The following is an 18,193-nucleotide window of genomic DNA, read 5'->3' on the forward strand; positions in this document are numbered from 1 at the left end:
TACTAAACAGGGAGGGGAATGTGGCTCAGAGGTAGAGTGCTTATCTAGCATGGGTGGAGCCCTGGGATCAACCCCCAGCACTGAAAGAATTGCTCAATGTCTCTGAACCTGTGTCTTCATCTGTAAAGTGTTGGTAAACCATCTATCTCACCCCATTATTGTCAGGTTTAAGGCTGGGGAGATAGCTCAGTAGAATAAGTGCTTGCCTGGCAAGTGCAAGGTCCTGAGTTCAATCCCCAGTATCAGGTTTTAAAATAAATGAAAGGGGCATGGGTACCCAAGATGCCCCCTGAGCCATTACCATGAGTAACCAGGAATCCCACACACTTTGCTGACGTCCATAACCAGCAAAAATAGAGAAATGAGGAAAAGGTGGCCCTGCGTCCAGTTGGCCCCAGCCCCTGGAAGCCTGCAAAATGGGGTCCCTGCTTCCCCGGAGTCTGTCTTCACCATGTACTCAGGGCAGATGTGTGTTCGGAATATGCCATTGGCATAAGCACCATCTGGGCAAACTCAGGCCACAGCAGAACAAGTACAGACTTGGGTGGGCTGGGCACCGGGGCTCGGGGCTTCTCCAGGCTCCACTGTAAAGGGCAGGACAGGAGCCTGGTCTGCTTTGTCCTGTGCTCAGCAAGGAAGCTGGCTGGGCTCACATGGAGAGCCTGAGGCTCTGCTGTGCCTCAGGCCACTGGTCATCCAGGGAAGTGGGGACCTGGGTTCTGTTCCTGGGTGGATTTCACCAAGGTCTGGAAGAACAGGACTTAAAGGAGCTCACCGGCCTCCTCCTGGTGAGAAGGGCTTGGGGGTTGCTGGCGTAGGAAGCCACTTTTCATTCTTCAGCCGTGGAAGTCCTGAGGACAGTAGGGCTGGGGCCACCTCTCTCAGGGACCCACACACCCCTGGCCAACCACTGCTGCTCAGCAGCCAGCCCACCTGTGAGGCTGTCACTGCTCTGAGCCCAGCCAGCTCGCAGGCCTTGGGCCTGCATTCCTGTGCCCTGAGAGGTGGGGTCTGGGATCCCAGGCTGGAGTGTGACTACACAGCTCAGCTCAGCACAAAGACCAGGGCGTGCTGTGGACATGAGAGGCCAGCCCTTGGGACCAAGTGGGCCTCCTGCAGGACCAGAACTGTCATGGTGACATTCTCAAGGTACCCAGACACCAAGCCACGGGCTGCCCACCTGAAACATCATTTGATTTGACAGAACCCTAGGAGGGTAGCCTTAATCCCGGCTACTTCAGAGGCTGAGGTAGAAGGGTCACAAGTTCGAAGCCAGTGTGGGCAATTTTGTGAGTCTTGATTTCAGATGAAAAATAAAAAGGGCTGAGAGTCTAACTCAGAGGAAGAGGCCCATCAGGACATAAGCCCCAGGCGCCACTCCCTGGCAACACAAACACATAGATAAATGTGAGGCTGCATCTGGCAAGGGAATCAAAGAGGACCAGAAGAGGCTCTCTATCAGGTTCTCACAGAGCGCTGACAGCAGCCTAGGGGAGGTGCTATAATAGAAACACAGCCTGGTGTCTGGTGGGGGCTGCTCTCAGCTTTGAGCAAGAGGCCCAGGGACAGTGCCTTAAGCTGTGGGGAGGCTTAGTATTCTTTCACAAAGAGGAGTTCTGGAGGCAGGCATCCCAGAGCTGGCATGATTAGCTCAAGACACACTGACTTCAACCCTCAAAATCCCCTCATGGTCACAAGATGGCTGCTTGGCTCCAGCAATCACTTTTGATTCCTTTTAGAGCCAGGGAAATGAGGAAGAGAGCAATTGATGCCTCCTGGCTGCATCAGTGCTGCTCGTAGAGAACTTTTCCAAATTCCCACCAAGGTCACCTACACCTCACTAGCTAGAATGCAGTTTACCTTCATGCCCACCAAACCTGTGTCTGTCAGTGAGGAGAGAGGGCAGAGACCTGGGGAGCTAGAAGAGAAGAGTGAAGAAGCTCGAGGATCATTTCCTCGGGGGCATGAGGTTGTAGCTGGGCCTTGAGAAATTAGAGATTTCAGTAAAAGGCTGTGTATGTATGGGATGGAATGGTTTTCAGACAAAAACAACAGCTGCTCAGGAGACCCAGAAGGCCCAGGACCATGGGGGATGGGAGGGTGAGAGGGAAGGGTGAAAGCCAGGCATGGCGGCGTGCACCCATAATTCCAGCATGCAGGAGGCTGAAGCAAGAGGATCGCAGTGAGTTGAGCTACATAGTAACTTCAAACTCAGCCTGGACTATATAGTGAGATTCTGCTTCAAAAAACTCAGAGGAAGTAGGTGAGGATATGCCAATGTGCAGAGCTGGGTCTAAGTCCATTTTTAAGAGCTCTGATCACCTGGCCCAGGATTTGGGACTTTATTCCTTTGTTCTGCATGCAGGAGAGAAGATGTGGAGAGGGTTGCGTGTTTTAGGAAGCCTAATTCTGATAGCCATAAATGCAGTGAGGCTTCATCTAGGGGCTTAGGGCACCTCGGTCCTCGATATTCGTGCCCACCTGGCACCCTTCCCTTCACACTGAGCTTGCTGGAAGCATCTTAGATCTCAGTCTCCCGGGATCCCCAGCCTGGGTTAGAGCTGGGAAGACAACCTCATGCTCTGCGCGGCGTAGTGTTGACATCAGGGATGCTGATGCTACAACTAGACTGCCTGGGTTCAAATCCTGCCTCTGCCATGTTACCTGTTGTGTGACCCCCTATGGGACAGTGTGTACCCCTCTGGGCGCCTCTGTTCCCTCGACTACACATGAGCATGATCAAAGAGAGTCTACCTCATAGGACCAATGGAGGGTTCTGTGGCCCACACATGCACACATACAGAAAGCACGGAGGCTGGGATCCAGCCTCTGAGGGGGTGGCTGTTGCTAGCATGGCTTCCACCTGGCCACCCTCTCTCTGACCAGTGCCCTGATCTGCCCTTGTGTCCCCTCCTTGGAGCAGTATGAAGAGCGATTTCTGCAGGAGGAGACTGTGTCCCAGCAGATCAACACCATCCAACTCCTGCAGACGCAGCCCCTGTCCCCGCCCCAGGTGGTGAAGCCACAGCGGCCTCTGCAGAAGAGGGTCCCCCTGAGGGGCCAGCCGGCCTCCAAGCCCACTGTCATCCGGGGCATCACCTATTATAAAGCCAAGGTCTCCGAGGAAGAGAACGACATCGAAGAGCAGCGTGAGTTGGGTCCGCAGAGGAGGGGCAGGAAGGGGGTTGCCATTTGGACCACATGGAGAGCCACTGCCCTGCCCGGAACCCCTCCCTAGTCTGGTCACTGCCCTGACCTCACTCTGCAGGTTATAGGTCACTCACAGTTACAGTGCATTTCCTCGTAACTTACTGAGTGGCATTGGGTGAGTCACTCACCCTCTCTGGGCTTGCTGAGCCATGCAGCAGAGCTTGGCTGAGCAGGAGGGGATTTCAGTGCTCTCTCGTCCAATCTGCCCTCTTTGAAGATGAGGAAGCTGAGGCATGGGGAGAATAATACACTCAGGGCCACATGATAGGCTCTGCCACCTGTTCTTCCCTCCTGGCCCCTGAAATGTCTCAGTCACCAGCATCTCCCCTTATGTTTCACAGAAAGTAGATAAGCCCTCTCCCCTTCCATTATTATTTATTTATTTTTTTTAATTTTGAGACAAGGTCTCAATATGTTTCCTGGGCTGGACTTGAACTTGCAGCCTTCCTGCTTCAGGCTACCAGTGTGCTAGGGTTGCAGCCTGTATCACCAGGCTCTGCTCAGCCTTCTTGACCCTCCTTCCCCTACTCTGTCGTTCACTCACAGCACCTGAAAACTGCAGCCCAGCTGGTGTCTGGTGTCCCCACCCCTAGCCAGAAGCTCCTGAGGGCAGGGGTTGTTATTTTGCTCCCTGTGTTATGTTTGTCAGATGAACAGGCTGGATGCTGATCCTCTGCCTGGCACCAGGGCACAGGGCTCAGGCCTGTGCCTTCCACCGGGGACTATGGAGCAGTCTGTCCAAAGAGACCGTCCAGGACATACGGTCCCCTCCCACCCATGCTCCTTGTCCCCTCTTCTAAATCCCAGGGGGCTGCATCTCCAAATTAGGCCACCAAGTCTTGGGCAGGAGCCTCTTTTACCTGTGGTTGCCACCTGTCTCGGCCCAGCTGGCCCTCTCTCCACGCCACCACTGACACTTGTGTTTGTTCCACAGAAGATGAGCTTTTCAGTGGTGAAAATGGAGTGGATTTGCTGATTGAAGACCAACTCCTGAGACATGATGGCCTGTTGACCAGGCCCATCCAGAGGCCAGGAGCCACCCATCGCAGTACTGCTGTGACAGCTGCCCCAAGGGTCCAGACGCCCCAGTCCTCAGCGCCTGGTGCCACTGACCCTGCTCCCCAGGACTCAGGGGGACAGCTCCTACCAGCACTCCAGACCACATCTGCATTCCCAGATCCCACGAGGGAGCCACCTGCTGCTCAGGGCCCCCCCACCACTGTGGCCCACACAGCCACCCAGCCACCTCCAGCCTTTGTGGCTCCTGGAGATGCATTTGGGGAAGCGATATACACAGCCCCTGTGCCACCCACCGTGGTCATCACAGATTCGGTGGGGCAGGATGCAACTGCAGGATGGGGGACAGCCCCAGCCAGCCCCACCTTAACCCCTGAGGAAGAAGATGACATCCGGAATGTCATAGGTGAGTTCATCCCGCCCTCTCCTGGTCTCCTGGGCAGCTCAGGCCAAAGGCTGAGCCAGGAAATCTTTTGAAGGAGGAGCCAGCAGGTGCAGCTCATAACGACAAGCTTGTCGGGCACTCCCAGCACTGCAAAAGCAAGTGAGACAAACAGAAAGGCAAGTGGAGTTATACCTTTGACTAATAAATAGTGTTGATATCTAGAGGTTATGTATTGAAAGTGTGACCGGGACAACAGTGGGAATCTCCCTTTTGAAATATGTAAATGAAGGAAGCCAAGACCTTGCCTACATCTATCAGCTGTGTAAACTGGAACAGGCTTTGTGATGAGTGTCTGAGGATCTGCACAGTGACCAAGTTTTCTACAGTAAGTTCATTAGGCCATGAAATAGCAAAGGATTCTCGCAGCGGGGAATGCCCCAGGACCACACCAGAGTGGGAACAAAAGGAAAATCGGTATAGTGGGCCCCTGTGCAGAGCCTCTGGAGGCCCAGCTCTGGAGAACATGGTGGCCTCAGGTGACACATGCTGTCACAGGGGCATGGGGAAACAGTGCAGTGAAAGAGGGGGCGCTATGTTGGCCTGGCTGCTAGGAAGGCTGGGGGTGTTTTTATTTATTTTTTTTAAATTAATTTTATTGAGAAACAAATACAATGAGACAGTTTCAAAACCAATTAGTAGGACAGTTTCAGTAATATATTGCATAGTGTTGTCTTCATAGTGGTTATTCATAGTACAAGATGCAGACATGATAACCTGTCCAAACACTCTTAGTACAAATCTTCTCATTGAATTAAGAGAAAGCAGATGTATATCTATCCTAACTATTTTGTATATACAGATACAAAATGGTCCTTCATTTGTATCGCCTTTTCCTGTTTAGTTTTGTCATGGGGGTGTTTTTAAAGGAGGCGCAGGAGCTGGATTTTGAAGAATAAATAGGATCTTTCTATGTAGGAAATGGGAGTCCTCTATCTTTAGGGCCACAGGAGGGATGTGTATACCAGGTGCGTGGAGGATGCTGCCCGTCCTGGGCCCTGGTGCCCTTGACTGCAAGATGGCTCAGGATAAGGGGACTGTGGGGGAATGGCAGTAGTTACAAGTACCTCTTCCAAAAAGAATTAAATCAACCATTTATTAAGTCACCATTGAGTGACTAAAAAGATACTATTAAATAATCATTTTATCAAAATACTTATTGAAAAATACATTCACTTTTGGAGAGAACATGATTTGTTTTATATGGATCTTCCCCTTTCCTCCATTTCTATTCCTCTGCTGCTCTATTCACAATGCTTCGGGAGAAAGTGCCAGCTCCTGCCAGAGACAGGGTAGAGGCACACATGCCCGGAGCCACCAACCTGGCTGGAGCCTGGTCTCTGCCCTTGACAGCTGTGGGACCTCGGCCAAATCTCTGCCTTTCTCTAGGTCTCAATTAAAATAGAAGTTTTATAAGGACTGTGTCTTCCATTGTATCTTCTGGGTTTCCATTGGAAGTTTACCAGGCCTTCCTAGGCCAAGGGATACTCACTGCATGTAAAATCCCAGAATATTGGCTGAGCAGGGGCATAGCCAGTAAGAGAGGAGCCTTGAGCCTCCCCTCCTCCGCACTGGGCTGGGGGATGTGGCACAGGAAGGCTGGCCTTCCTGGGGCCACTGAGGTGGGGTAGGAGCAGGAGAATGCTTTAGTTTCTTTTCCTTCCATGGAGCGAGAAGGAAGCCAGAGCAGAAGACCGGTAGGCCCACATCACTTCTGCAGAGTGCTCTGAGGCGAGCCAGGGCTCCTACTTCCTAGCTCCACGCAGCCTTGGACCACAGCCCTTGAGTCCTGTACACCACGTGACCCCCTGCTGTGGTGCGAGCTCCCCCAGCCTCCATATCTCACCCTCAGCTACTGTCACCTGATCATTAGAAATCCTCCCCACCTCCCATCATGAGTAGCTCGAAGACAGGTGATCACCTCAACCTGGTCACCTGCATCCAACCTCTCCCTGTCTGCCTCCCCTGCACTTGGCCACCAATAGGCTTTTTCAGTGTCCCTCCTGACTTGGCCCTTTCTGAGGCTCATAGGACACCAGGCAGAGAATCCAGTGTTTCTCTAAAAGACATTTACTTAGTGGCAGGGGCTAGGGGACCAGGACACATTTTCTCTCATTGGTCAGCATGCTCCTCAGCTAGAATCACAGCCACGCAGAGCATGTCAGGCTCCCTTAAAGACTAGCTGGTAGAGTTTTTCAGAAGAGCTGGGCTCCTGCTTTGTGCTTCTACTCAGAAAAAGTCTTGGATGTGGCCACAGATGGAGTGTTTCCTTCGGATACCAAGGGTGGCTCTGGGGTGGCACAAATGAGAAATATCTGGCTGTGCAAGCAGTGTGGAATTTTGATGAGTTTGTTTTGGGGAAATATTTTATATCATCCATCATTGTCAAGTGCCTCTGGCTGGCTGCTGTTAGCAAGAATGGTGTTTCCATTCTGGAACCTTCCTTGCAGACCCTCTTTCTGGGCTGTGTTTGGCTACGGGAGACCGTGATGTAGGGACACATTCCCAGTTAAGTAGGACTCATTTGGCTGAGATAGACACAGGCCTGAAGCGCTGCTCAAGAGACGTTGTTCACTGCTTGACGGCTGTTCTGACTCTAGAGCTAAGATGCAATTTTAAATGGGGCTGTCTTTAAAAGGGACCTTGTGTTCCATCATACTCCAAGCCTGACTTTGTTGCCCAGGCTGGACTTGTCCTAAAATGCCTAGGGTTACCCTTAGAGAAGCTTTAAATCCTCACAAAAATTCCACAAAGAGACAGATCAGACTTGGGTGTGCGTGAGCGCAGGTGTGGCGGCCCTGCCCAGATCTGGCCCATGGGGCAGTCTGCTGAACTATGTGGCCACAGCCTGACAGTTTCCCAAAGTTTATCAGGGGCAATTCTTTTTATTTTTTTATTTTTTAATAGATTTCAAATTGCCTCTTTGAATTTTATACTTAGCAAACATACCTTTGAAAACAAAAAGTAAGATTTTCTAGTTATACAAACTTGAAATATTTTAATACCTCCAGAAGTAGCATATAGGAAATATAGGAAAGAGCATAATTCAAAAGGCAAGAGAAGTTGCAGTATGCTCCTGGATGAACTATAAAGCTGCAATGGTGTCTTTAAGGTCAGAAAGTCTATTTTCACTTTCATTCAAACAGTTTTGCCAGCTTGTGATTGAGGTTTTAATTTCCTGTATATCACTTTGAACCTGTTTCATACATTCTATTTCTTTCCTAAACTACTTATTCAGGGGATTCCATCATTTTTATATTCTCCTCTACTTTTTTATCAGTGTATTCTTTAGAAGCACTTAGTACTTCTTTGATTATAGTTATTACTAAATTTTTTAGTTCTGAAGTTATTTCTGATCTGATTTCTTCTATACCTTTCTGCAGTTGTTTCTTTACTGCTAACGCTATTATTTCAGAGATATCTGGTGTGTGATTTCCAGTTTTCTCTATGCCAGTGTCTTCTGCAGTTATACTGGGTGGACTCAGGGCCTGAGACTGCATTTTGTTCCTTCTCTTTGTCATTTTGTATACCACTGTCTTCTGACCTTTGGTGTAGAGCTTAGATAGTTATTACCTTAGCACCAGGTCCAGATCTACAAAGTTCAGATTCCTCCAGGTGGGTGTTGTTTGGATCTGGCTGCTGTGCTCCACTTCTTTCTGCTGCAGGCGTTAGAGTTGAACCCTTTGTGTCTCTCTGGCAAGATGTTCTGCTCCTGAATCAGCTGGGTGGGTCTTGCCTCTAGCCTCTTTGCAGGGAGTTCTGCTGAAGGGTTTCTCACTGGGCCTGCACTCTGGGTCGAATGAAGATCCGCGGGCCCTGGGTGGTCTCCCTCACAGGCCAGGCCTGGGCTCTGGGTCTGTTCAGGATCCGCAGACTCCAGGTCATCTCACTCACCGGGCCAGGGGCAATTCTTGATGTGATTTTTAGAAGGAACAGACTAAGAGGCCAGTGAGGTTGTGACAGTATCAGAGAGATCTAGTTTCACATCCAAATCTAGGAAATACCCTGAACAGGGAAGAATGCCTCCCCTACAGAGAGCAATCTTAGCAACCCGAGGCTTGACCGTCCCCTCTGGCCTGGGTCAGAGAGGATAAGGATGCTGGTGCAGGGGTGCAGCACTCTCCAGAGCCTCCACAATACCCAGATTTCCTATGGTTCAGTCAGTCTGTGTCCCCAAGTCTGCAGACACACACACACACACACACACACACACACACTCACTTTGGTGACTCACCTGACCCAGCCCCCTAGGCCACTGGGAACTTTGGATGTCTGATAGCCTGGGCCCCTGGCCCTAGACAGGGACAATGTAGACAGGGAGAATGTAGAGCAGACAGGGACCAAAGTCTGAGTCTTTCAGCAGGATAAGGCATCCACTGTAATTCACTCAGCACCAGTGACAATCAGTGACAATTTCCTGGCAGAGGCAACAATGAGAGGCAGGGCAGGATGGGGATAGGGCAGGACCAGATGAAGGGCCTGGAGTGCAAAAGCCATGTGCAGAATGGGTCATTAGAGTGCTAACAGCCACCAGTGCGTGGGTACCACTGGCCTCAAGACCAGCAATAGACCTTGGGTCCCACCCCAGACTTGTTCCACAACTCTGTGTGAGGTGGACACAGAAATATGGTACCAACCGGGGTGGTGAGCACAGGGGTGAGGGAGGGCATGAGCTGCTGAGCAGTGTGGGGGCTCCAGGCAGCCTGAGATGCAGGCTGTGCTAACCCCGCCATCCTGAAGGGTCAGGGGAAATGAGGGCAGTAAAGGAGAGAGTGGCACTGCAGTGAGAAGGCCCGGAGCCAACAAGAGCTCCTGAGGTGAGCGTGCACACGAGGACGGTGGCCTCAGAATTTGCAGGGCTGGGTTCAGAGTGAAAACGCAGGGGAAAGACTACTAAAGGTAGTGAATATAAAACTTCCTCAATTCTCCCCGGGGAAGGGGGGGTCTCTTGTTGCTCCATACAGTGCTTTTTTATTTGCTATTTCAGGATGGTGTAAATACAAAAAAAATTTTTTTTAAATATTAAAATTGTTTAAATATTAAAACTTTAAATTACTTGCATGAACTCTACCATCGTTATATGGTATAATGCCAGTTTTGTTTAGTGTTTTGTTTCTCTTTGGCAGCACTGATGAGACAGGGCCCCACTAAGCTGCCCAGGCTAGGTTTGAACTTGTGATCCTCCTGCCTTAGCCTCCGGAGTGCTACAGTTGAGATGAGCCCTGCCATTCCTGGTGTACATGTATGTTCTCGTGGCTGACATGAGATCCTGTAACTTACATGCAGAATTCACTAAGTGACACAGTTCAGATTCCAGGGCCCCCATGAACGCTTGAGTTTGCACTGATCAGCCCAGTGGCTCGCTGCACACAACTCACCCATCTGCTTCTGTCACACTTGTTCCATGCACACTGACCCACAAGCCCTCCTTCTGCTACTGAGGCAGGAAAGACAAAGGAAAAGCAGCTGCGGTGCCCCTGTCTTCCTTTCCTTCTGCCTCATGCTTAATACAATGTCTAGCAAGAAAGGACAGGGTCTTTTTGTCTACTTTCCAGCCAAGCCCCGGTTGGCTATGAATGTGATTCCAAGGCTGTGCATTTGCTCAGCTTGAGTCTGCTTAGCTCCCCGCCTGAGGGTTCCCTCAGAATCCAGTGCCCGGTGGCACAGCAAATCCCATAGGCAAGCAGGGGCAAGAAGACAGACACAGTGTCTTGGTTCCTTTTCTGTCATGGCTGAAACTAAATACCCAAAACCCAAATTAAAGAGGGAAAGGTTTATTTGGCTCACAGTTTGTAGAGGTTTCAGTCCATATGGCTGACTCCAAGGCAGGGTGACATATGGCAGAGGGCAGCAGTTCATGGCGGCAGAAAACAGCAAAGAGCAAGAGCAAAAGGGCAGACAGTGAACAAGCCTCTTTCCCTCCCTTCTCTTCTATGCAGGCTGCCTGCCCCAAGGTGGGTGTAGCACTCACACCCATAATCCCAGCATTGGATCCTGAATTAATCACAAACTCTAAAGCCAGCCCCATGCCTGCATGAGGCTCTAGGGGAACACCTAGACACAAACCAGAACACACGGGTATCTCACATCCTCCTCTGATCACATTTGTCCATGTCCTGTTAAATGCCACTTATAAAACACAATTCCAAGGGTAAATGAAGAATTTTAAGACAGTAACGGCAAAGAATTAAACCACAGGCAAACTCTTCCGAGAGGGGTGTGACTACAGACAGTACAGTGGCAAGTGATGGTCCCTGAAGATACCTGGCTCTAACTCCTGGAATCTGGGAAAATGTGATTCAGTCAAGAATCCTGGGGAGAGCTGCACATGGCAGTGCACCCCTGTAATCCCAGCTACTTGGGAGGCTGAAGCAAGAGGATCTCCCAAAAGTCAGCCCTGGATGCCCAATTCATGCAGATAGCAAGAGATTTGGTCAGAGTCCCCCTCCCTTGCACCCATCATCCTCTGCTCCTCCTCAGACACTTGGGCCAGGGTAGCACTAACCCATAGAACATGGTAATGTTGGTCGTCACTGTCATCACTGTCGTTGGCAACCCAGATCAGGGGAACCCAGATGAGTCGCAGACACCACTGTTCTCTGTGCAGTTGCTCTGAGCTGCTTCCTGTGCTGTTAACGTTAACCTTAAAAATGAGACAAGATGTGTGCCTCTCTCAAGGCTGTTGTCTGCTGCCAAGGGCAGGGGCCTCTGGACCACGCCAGCCTCTTAGGGCAGGGTGATATATTTGGATCCCATGGTCTGAACCTCCTCCCTGCTCATGTCTTCGGGCTTCTGCCTTGGTTCTGCCATCCCTGCCTGCTTGCATACATGCTGCATGGCTCTATCTCAGGCCATATAGAAATACATTCTGAGGTCCCAGGCATAGGGTCTCCGAGCCCACAAGCTAGACTCTCCTATTGCTACAGGAAATAAGAACTCCTCCCCTAACTCCAAAAGCTGCATCTCACTAGTTTCCTGTGCCCCAATTTTCCATAAGTCTATTGACTAAAAATGACAAAAATTTACTGTCTTAACAGTTCTGAATTCCAGAAGTCCAAAATTATAAGTTTATAGAGCTAAAAAAAAAAATCATGGTATCAGAGGCCTGGTGTCTTCCAGGAGCTCCAGGGGAGAATCCATGCCTTGCCTTCGCCAGCTTCCTATGGCTACCAGCATCCCGTGGATTGTGGCTATGTCACCCCAGTCTTTCCTCTGTCATCACACTGCCACCCCCTCTTCAGTAATTATATTCCCCAGGCCTCCTTGTTAAAAGAATACTTGTGACTGCCCTAAGAACCCATACAGATAATCGAGGATAAGCTCCTCAAAATTCTTTTCTAGGACTGGGGAAATAGCTGAGTTATGCAAGGGTCTGTCTGGCAAGCACAAGATTCTGTGTAAAAAACACCACATTCTTGTCTGTCTGTCTGTCTGTCTGTCTGTCTGTCTCCTTCTCTCTCCCCCTCACTCCCACTCTCTCTCGTTTTTCCCATCCTGGCCTTAGATTTCTCATCCTCTTGCCTCAGCTTTCCTAGTAGTTGGGATTACAGGGTTACGGGGTGCACTGCCTCGCACAGCTCTCCTCAGGATTCTTGACTGAATCACATCTGCCCAGATTCCAGAAATCAGAGCCTGGTATCTTCAGGGTCCATCCCTCTGCCCACCGTGATGTCTACAGGATGGATTCTCAAGCTTGCTTTCTTGCTTTCTTGCTTTCTCTCTCTCTCTCTCTCTCTCTCTCTCTCTCTCTCTCTCTCTCTCTCTCCCCCCCCCCACCTTCTCTCTCCCTCTCCGGTATTTTAGGACAAGGTGTACAGGGTGTACAGGGTCTCACTGCATAGATTGGACTCATAGTGACCCTTCTGTTTACAGCCTCCCAAGTGCTGGGATTATAGGTGCATGCCACCACGCCCAGTCTCAATTGCTGTCTCAGTGGGATCGACCTCCTGGCCCCTGCGTCTGCCTAAGCAGGCACTTTAATCCGCTGAGCTATTTTACCAGCCCCTCAAGCTTTCTTGTGAAGTACACAGAGCCAGCATTATACTTGTTTGACTGCTGGAAAACAAGCTCCATGACCTTTTGGAAACAACACAGACTTCAGAGTTCGTGCAGAGCCATGACAAAGCCCAGGCCATTGGCTCCAAGTCTGGGCACTTCTGCACCCTTCATCAGGGCCCTGCCTTCAAGAGCATTGCTGTGCAGGCAGGATACTGGAAGGGCCTAGGGGCCAGACCAAGTGGCTCAGCTGTCAGAGCTCATGTGAGTCCTGGCTTCGAGAGCCCACCTGCAGTTTCCACGCTGGGCCAGTGAGACAACATGACCAGGGCAATCCCAGCAGAAACAGCTCTCCTGACCTGGCCCCCAATTTGGGCTGCAGGTGTAGCTGGCAGACATCTTTGGGACAAGGAACTGGTGTCTTTGTTGGGCTTTGCCAGGAGGAAGCATTCAGGTGTGCTCTGCAGGGACATCACATGAAGGCTCGCCTGGTGCAGCAGGCATGGCCCCTCCCCTGGCAGCCAGGGCCCTGTGTGGTGCCAGGGAATGAGATCTTTTCCATCAGGCTCTGCTGCCAGGCTCAGTCAGAGACTTGGGTTTTATTGTCTTAAACAGATAAGCTCAGCTGTGGGAGTAGGAGGCAGTGGCATGCAGGGGGTTCTGCTGTTTGTCACATGGAGACTGGATCTCTCTCTGTGTGTCGTCAGAGCCGAGAAACCTCGTGCAGAGCTGCTCAGGCCTGCCCACTGCACCCATCTGTGGGGCCTGCAGGGAAAACAGCATTTGTTCTGCTGCCACCCCGCAGCTGCCCAGACCCAGAGCCAGGGAGGACACAGCGGGCTCACAGCGCCCCTTCCTCAGACCACGTTCTGGGAAAAAGCATGTGCAGTATGATCAAAATACTGTATACAGTGAGCATGTAAGTTGAAATGATTATTACAGTGAAAGTCACACTGCCATCAGTCCCCAGCAAAATATCCCCTCTCACTTCAAACATGCTTCTGGCCATATCCTGAAGCAGTTCTACTAGTCTCCATATTTTTGTGAGGCGTGATCCGCAGGACAGTGAACACTGCCGCCAAGCACTGTTCAAAAAGAGACGGCTTGTCAAAACACTGCAGTGTGTTCTCTTCCACCTGGCTCGCTAGACCTGGCATGGGGTGACTCCTGGCCCTTCCCCACAGTCAAAATGGCCACAGGAGGTAAATGTTTGAATGGATTCAGGACATCAGGGTAGCCGTGACAGGTCAACCAAAAACACTCATGGAAGAACATGCACATTCTTGTTCCCAGAAAGTGGACTGAGGAAGGGCACTGTGAGCCCTCTGTGTCCTTGTCCTGAACTGCTCCAGAAAGTGACAAGAACAGTGGGACACTGAATTTGGAGGGAGGGGCATGTTTTTGAAGGCATTAATGACAATGTGTCTTTTACTTTATTATTATTATTATTATTATTATCATTATTATTGTTATTGCTATTATTATTATTGCTATTTTGTACCATGGATTGAACTCAGGACCTTGCGTTTGTTAGGCAGGTACTTACACTGCTAAGCTATATCCCTGGCTATAATAATTTTTTAAAAAAATTTAAACATTCACTATGTTTTTCAGTCATACCTCATTGTGTTGGACAAATTTGGACTTGAGGTGACCTGGAATCAGGAGAACCCTGAGTCCAAACTGTGTTACTTTGGTCTGCGAGGAATGGCTGACCCAGTCATCCCAATCACCATTCCCCATCCTGATGCCAGTCTTTATGGCCAGGGAAGGGAGGGAGCAGTCATAGTCTGCTGTCTCTGCAGCCAGAAGGGACAGTGGGGGCTGGGAGAGCAGGATCCATCTAGTTGTCCCATTGCCTTTTCCTGTCTCTTCCCAAGCCTACTAGTGTGGGGACAGCATGGGCACGTGCCCTTGGCAGTCAGGTGTGACTTCAGTGTCATCCAAAGTCGCATCTGGAAACAATACTGCGTATAAACCACTGCAGACTTCTAAGCTTACCCAGAATCAGTATCACCCTAGTGGCCTTTTAGGGCTGCTCCTGAGTGCTGGGCCACCCTGAAGGTTGCTACTGAGTTACTGTCCCAATGATGCTAATTTAAACTTTGAAGAGGGCTCTTGGGACAAGAGTGAGGTCCTTATGTAGGAACTTAGACCCTACCCCTCCAGTTCTTCAGCAAGGGACTAAAGCTAGCTCTCCAGGCTCCCCTGGGTGACCTCAGAAGCACGGTCCCAGGGCTGGCCCTGGGCTGTGAGCTGTGGCACTCAGTGCTCCTGCCTGTGCTCCGAAGAGTGCTCTCCCCCGCTCACTTCTTATGCAGCCGTGTGCATCCCCACGGGTCCGGCTACCTGCCAGCACTCGCCACTGGCCAGATGCCATGAGCTCTGAATACTAAGAGCACAAAGAGAAGAAACCACAGCCCCAAGTCCCCTGGTGCTCACATTTGGTTGGGATGGATGTGGAGGAGGAGGGAGGCGCAGGCATTGGTGAGCGGCTATGTGCAGTCGAGGAGGTACATGCGTGGGACCATAGGAGCAGGAAGGAGTAGGGCACAAGGACAGACTGCCTTCCAGAGGCCGTGGGGCTTAGCGTCTCGAGGGATAGGATCAAAAAGTCAGAGAGCAACAGGAGCAAAGCGTGCCAGCCTGACAGAGCCTTTGTGGGAGCTCAGTATAACGTAGATCAGGGAGCAGCCACAGATGATGCCCGAAGGCCATCTGGGATCAGGCAGTGCGCCCAGGAACGGCTGCCAGGAGTTCAGATCAGGAGCAGGAGCTGGCAGGAGTTTCAGGGCCGGGTGTTATTGTATCATCCTGACATCCATCCACCTCTTTGTCCCCAGGAAGGTGCAAGGACACCCTCTCCATGATCACAGGACCAACCACTCAGAACACATATGGGCGGAACGAAGGGGCCTGGATGAAGGACCCGCTGGCCGAGGATGAGCGAATCTATGTAACCAACTACTACTACGGCAATACCCTGGTTGAGTTCCGGAACCTGGAGAACTTTAAGCAAGGTATGTATTGGGGGCCCAACTCAGAAAGTCTTGCCCTGGCTGCCCTATTGCCCTCTGCTTTTCTTGGCTTGTTGACGGATTTTTATAGTGCTAGGAACTGAACCTAGGCTCTTCTCACTGAACTACATTCCCAGCTTTTTCTAAAATTTTTATTTACTTTGAAACAGGGTCTCACTTACTAAATTACCTGGGCTGGGCTCAGACTTGAGAACTTCCTGTTCAGCCTCCCAGAATGCTGGGATTACAGACATGCATAACCACATTCAGCTTGTTCATCTGAATGGTGGTCAGGCCTCTTTGGGTGATGACAATAAATGAGATGACTGACAGCTTCCAGTGGTGAAAGGACCTTTCCTGGAAATGCCTTCCCTGATCCAGCCTCCCTCACATTCTCTGCTCCCACTCTCCTCCTGTTTCCTAGCTCCTGGGACATGGGATGACCCTCGAGTCCTGCCAAAAGACAGCAATAAAACATCCTTAGCTTTCGACTGGTGGTTGTTATTGAGATAGGATCTTGCTGCGCAGTTCAGACTCGTAGCAATCCTCTTGTGTCAGTCTCCTCAGGCGTGAGCCACCAGGCCAGATTTGCTCTTGAAAGTTTACACCTCACACTCAGATAATAGCTTTCTGGATCCTTGAAGCCCCAAGGGAGGCAGAAGGGAACTGCTCTTGCACATGACAGATGATACCGAGATGCAGAATGGTTATGTGATTTGCTGTAGAAAGATGAGAGCTGAGACACAAGCCCAGGTGTGTGGAGCCCTGCTGATAGCACATCCCCTCCCAGGCGCCACCTGGCCCCTGCATGGCACTGCCCTCAAGCCTTTGCCTTCTCCCCACCCCGCAGGTCGTTGGAGCAATTCCTACAAGCTCCCATACAGCTGGATCGGCACCGGCCACGTGGTGTACAATGGAGCCTTCTTCTACAACCGGGCCTTCACTCGCAACATCATCAAGTATGACCTGAAGCAGCGCTATGTGGCTGCCTGGGCCATGCTCCATGATGTGGCCTATGAAGAGGCCACGCCCTGGCGGTGGCAGGGCCACTCAGACGTGGACTTTGCTGTGGATGAGAATGGCCTGTGGCTCATCTATCCGGCCCTGGACGACGAGGGCTTCAGCCAGGAGGTCATTGTCCTGAGCAAGCTCAATGCTGTGGATCTGAGCACACAGAAGGAGACCACGTGGCGCACAGGGCTGCGGAGGAATTTCTATGGCAACTGCTTCGTCATCTGTGGGGTGCTGTACGCCGTGGACAGCTACAACCAACGGAACGCCAACATCTCCTATGCCTTTGACACCCACACCAACACACAGATCGTCCCTAGGTTGCTGTTTGAAAATGAGTATTCCTACACCACCCAGATAGACTACAATCCCAAGGACCGCCTCCTCTATGCCTGGGACAATGGCCACCAGGTCACCTACCATGTCATCTTTGCCTACTGACACCCTAGTCCCTGGAAGAAGAAGCAAAGAGTGGCCACTAGCACCTTGTGTGTATGTGCACGTCTGATTGTGCATGTGTGTGTGTGGGTGTGTGTGTGTGCTGTTTAAAAATGTATATTATTTTGTATAATATTACAAATGTAAAATGACAATTTGGGTCTATTTTTTTTTATTGCGGATTGTGGATCAATCCATATGCGTATGTGCTGGTCTCACCCTCCACAATTTATATTTTTGTGCAAATGAGCTCCTCCTTTGGACCTGTTGGCCACCTTTCTTTGTGCCCCCACCCCTCTAGCTTCCAAGTCTGAGCTGTTGGGGGGATCTTCTTCTGCATTTTGCAACAGACAGTGCCAGGGCAGGAGCAAAGGAGGAAAGTGGCGGAAAAAAGCTTTATGTATTTGAGAAGTTCTAAAAACCCAGAAATATGCTTTTTTAAAAAAAATAAAGAAGAAGTTTAAAATCTTCCCCCAGTGTGCTCTGTTTAGTAGGGATGTGTCCAGCCAGTTGTTGGGTGCCTCTCCTAAAGGAGACCAGCCTAGTGTACCCCAGAAGTGTTTTCCTCCTGTGTCCAAATGCAGGTCTAGCAGTTCCCTCTCTCCTATTGAGACAGAGGGATTTGAAACAAGCTGACCCTGTGGTGTTTTTTGTTTTTTTTTTTTAATTTTGTGACACTGGTCCATGACATACACATGTCACTTTAAGGACATTTAAACATTAGACCACTTGATTCACTGTGGACTCCCTTGAAACAAATGTGTCTTAGTTGTTCTGTTCCAAGCCAGGAAAAATCTAGTGCTTACAAGACATCTCAATTTTGCCAGCCTTTCTCTCCATACACATACCAATGTCTGAACTCTTTTTCTCTTATAGGAAAAGCTTCCTCTCCTGTAAGATCTTTTCACTTCAGTCCCATGGTTGGAGTAGACTTGGTAGAGGGCAAGAGTCCCCTTCAAATCAATAGGTTTTTCTAGCTATAGCAATATTGATAGACAAGCTATGAAGGTCCTTTGGAGCAAACTGGATGAGGTTCAGCCTGCTGAATCTTTTGAGGAATTGT

At 50.4% G+C, this 18,193-nt stretch overlaps 1 protein-coding gene across 1 annotated transcript in view; it reads left to right on the plus strand.

Annotated features, from left to right (window-relative positions):
- Olfml2b (olfactomedin like 2B) overlaps nt 1-17,587 on the plus strand; it is a 37,759-nt gene extending 20,172 nt beyond the window's left edge. Inside the window, exons 5-8 of the mRNA XM_004639891.3 lie at nt 2,924-3,149; nt 4,145-4,633; nt 15,508-15,684; nt 16,532-17,587. Coding sequence (XP_004639948.1) covers nt 2,924-3,149; nt 4,145-4,633; nt 15,508-15,684; nt 16,532-17,133 — 1,494 coding nt within the window. The 3' untranslated portion in view covers nt 17,134-17,587. The remainder of the gene's footprint in view (nt 1-2,923; nt 3,150-4,144; nt 4,634-15,507; nt 15,685-16,531) is intronic.
- Nucleotides 17,588-18,193: the final 606 nt, after the last annotated feature.

The sequence above is a fragment of the Octodon degus genome, unplaced genomic scaffold (genome assembly GCF_000260255.1).
Source record: "Octodon degus isolate 3935 unplaced genomic scaffold, OctDeg1.0 scaffold00116, whole genome shotgun sequence".
Lineage (NCBI taxonomy): Eukaryota > Metazoa > Chordata > Mammalia > Rodentia > Octodontidae > Octodon > Octodon degus.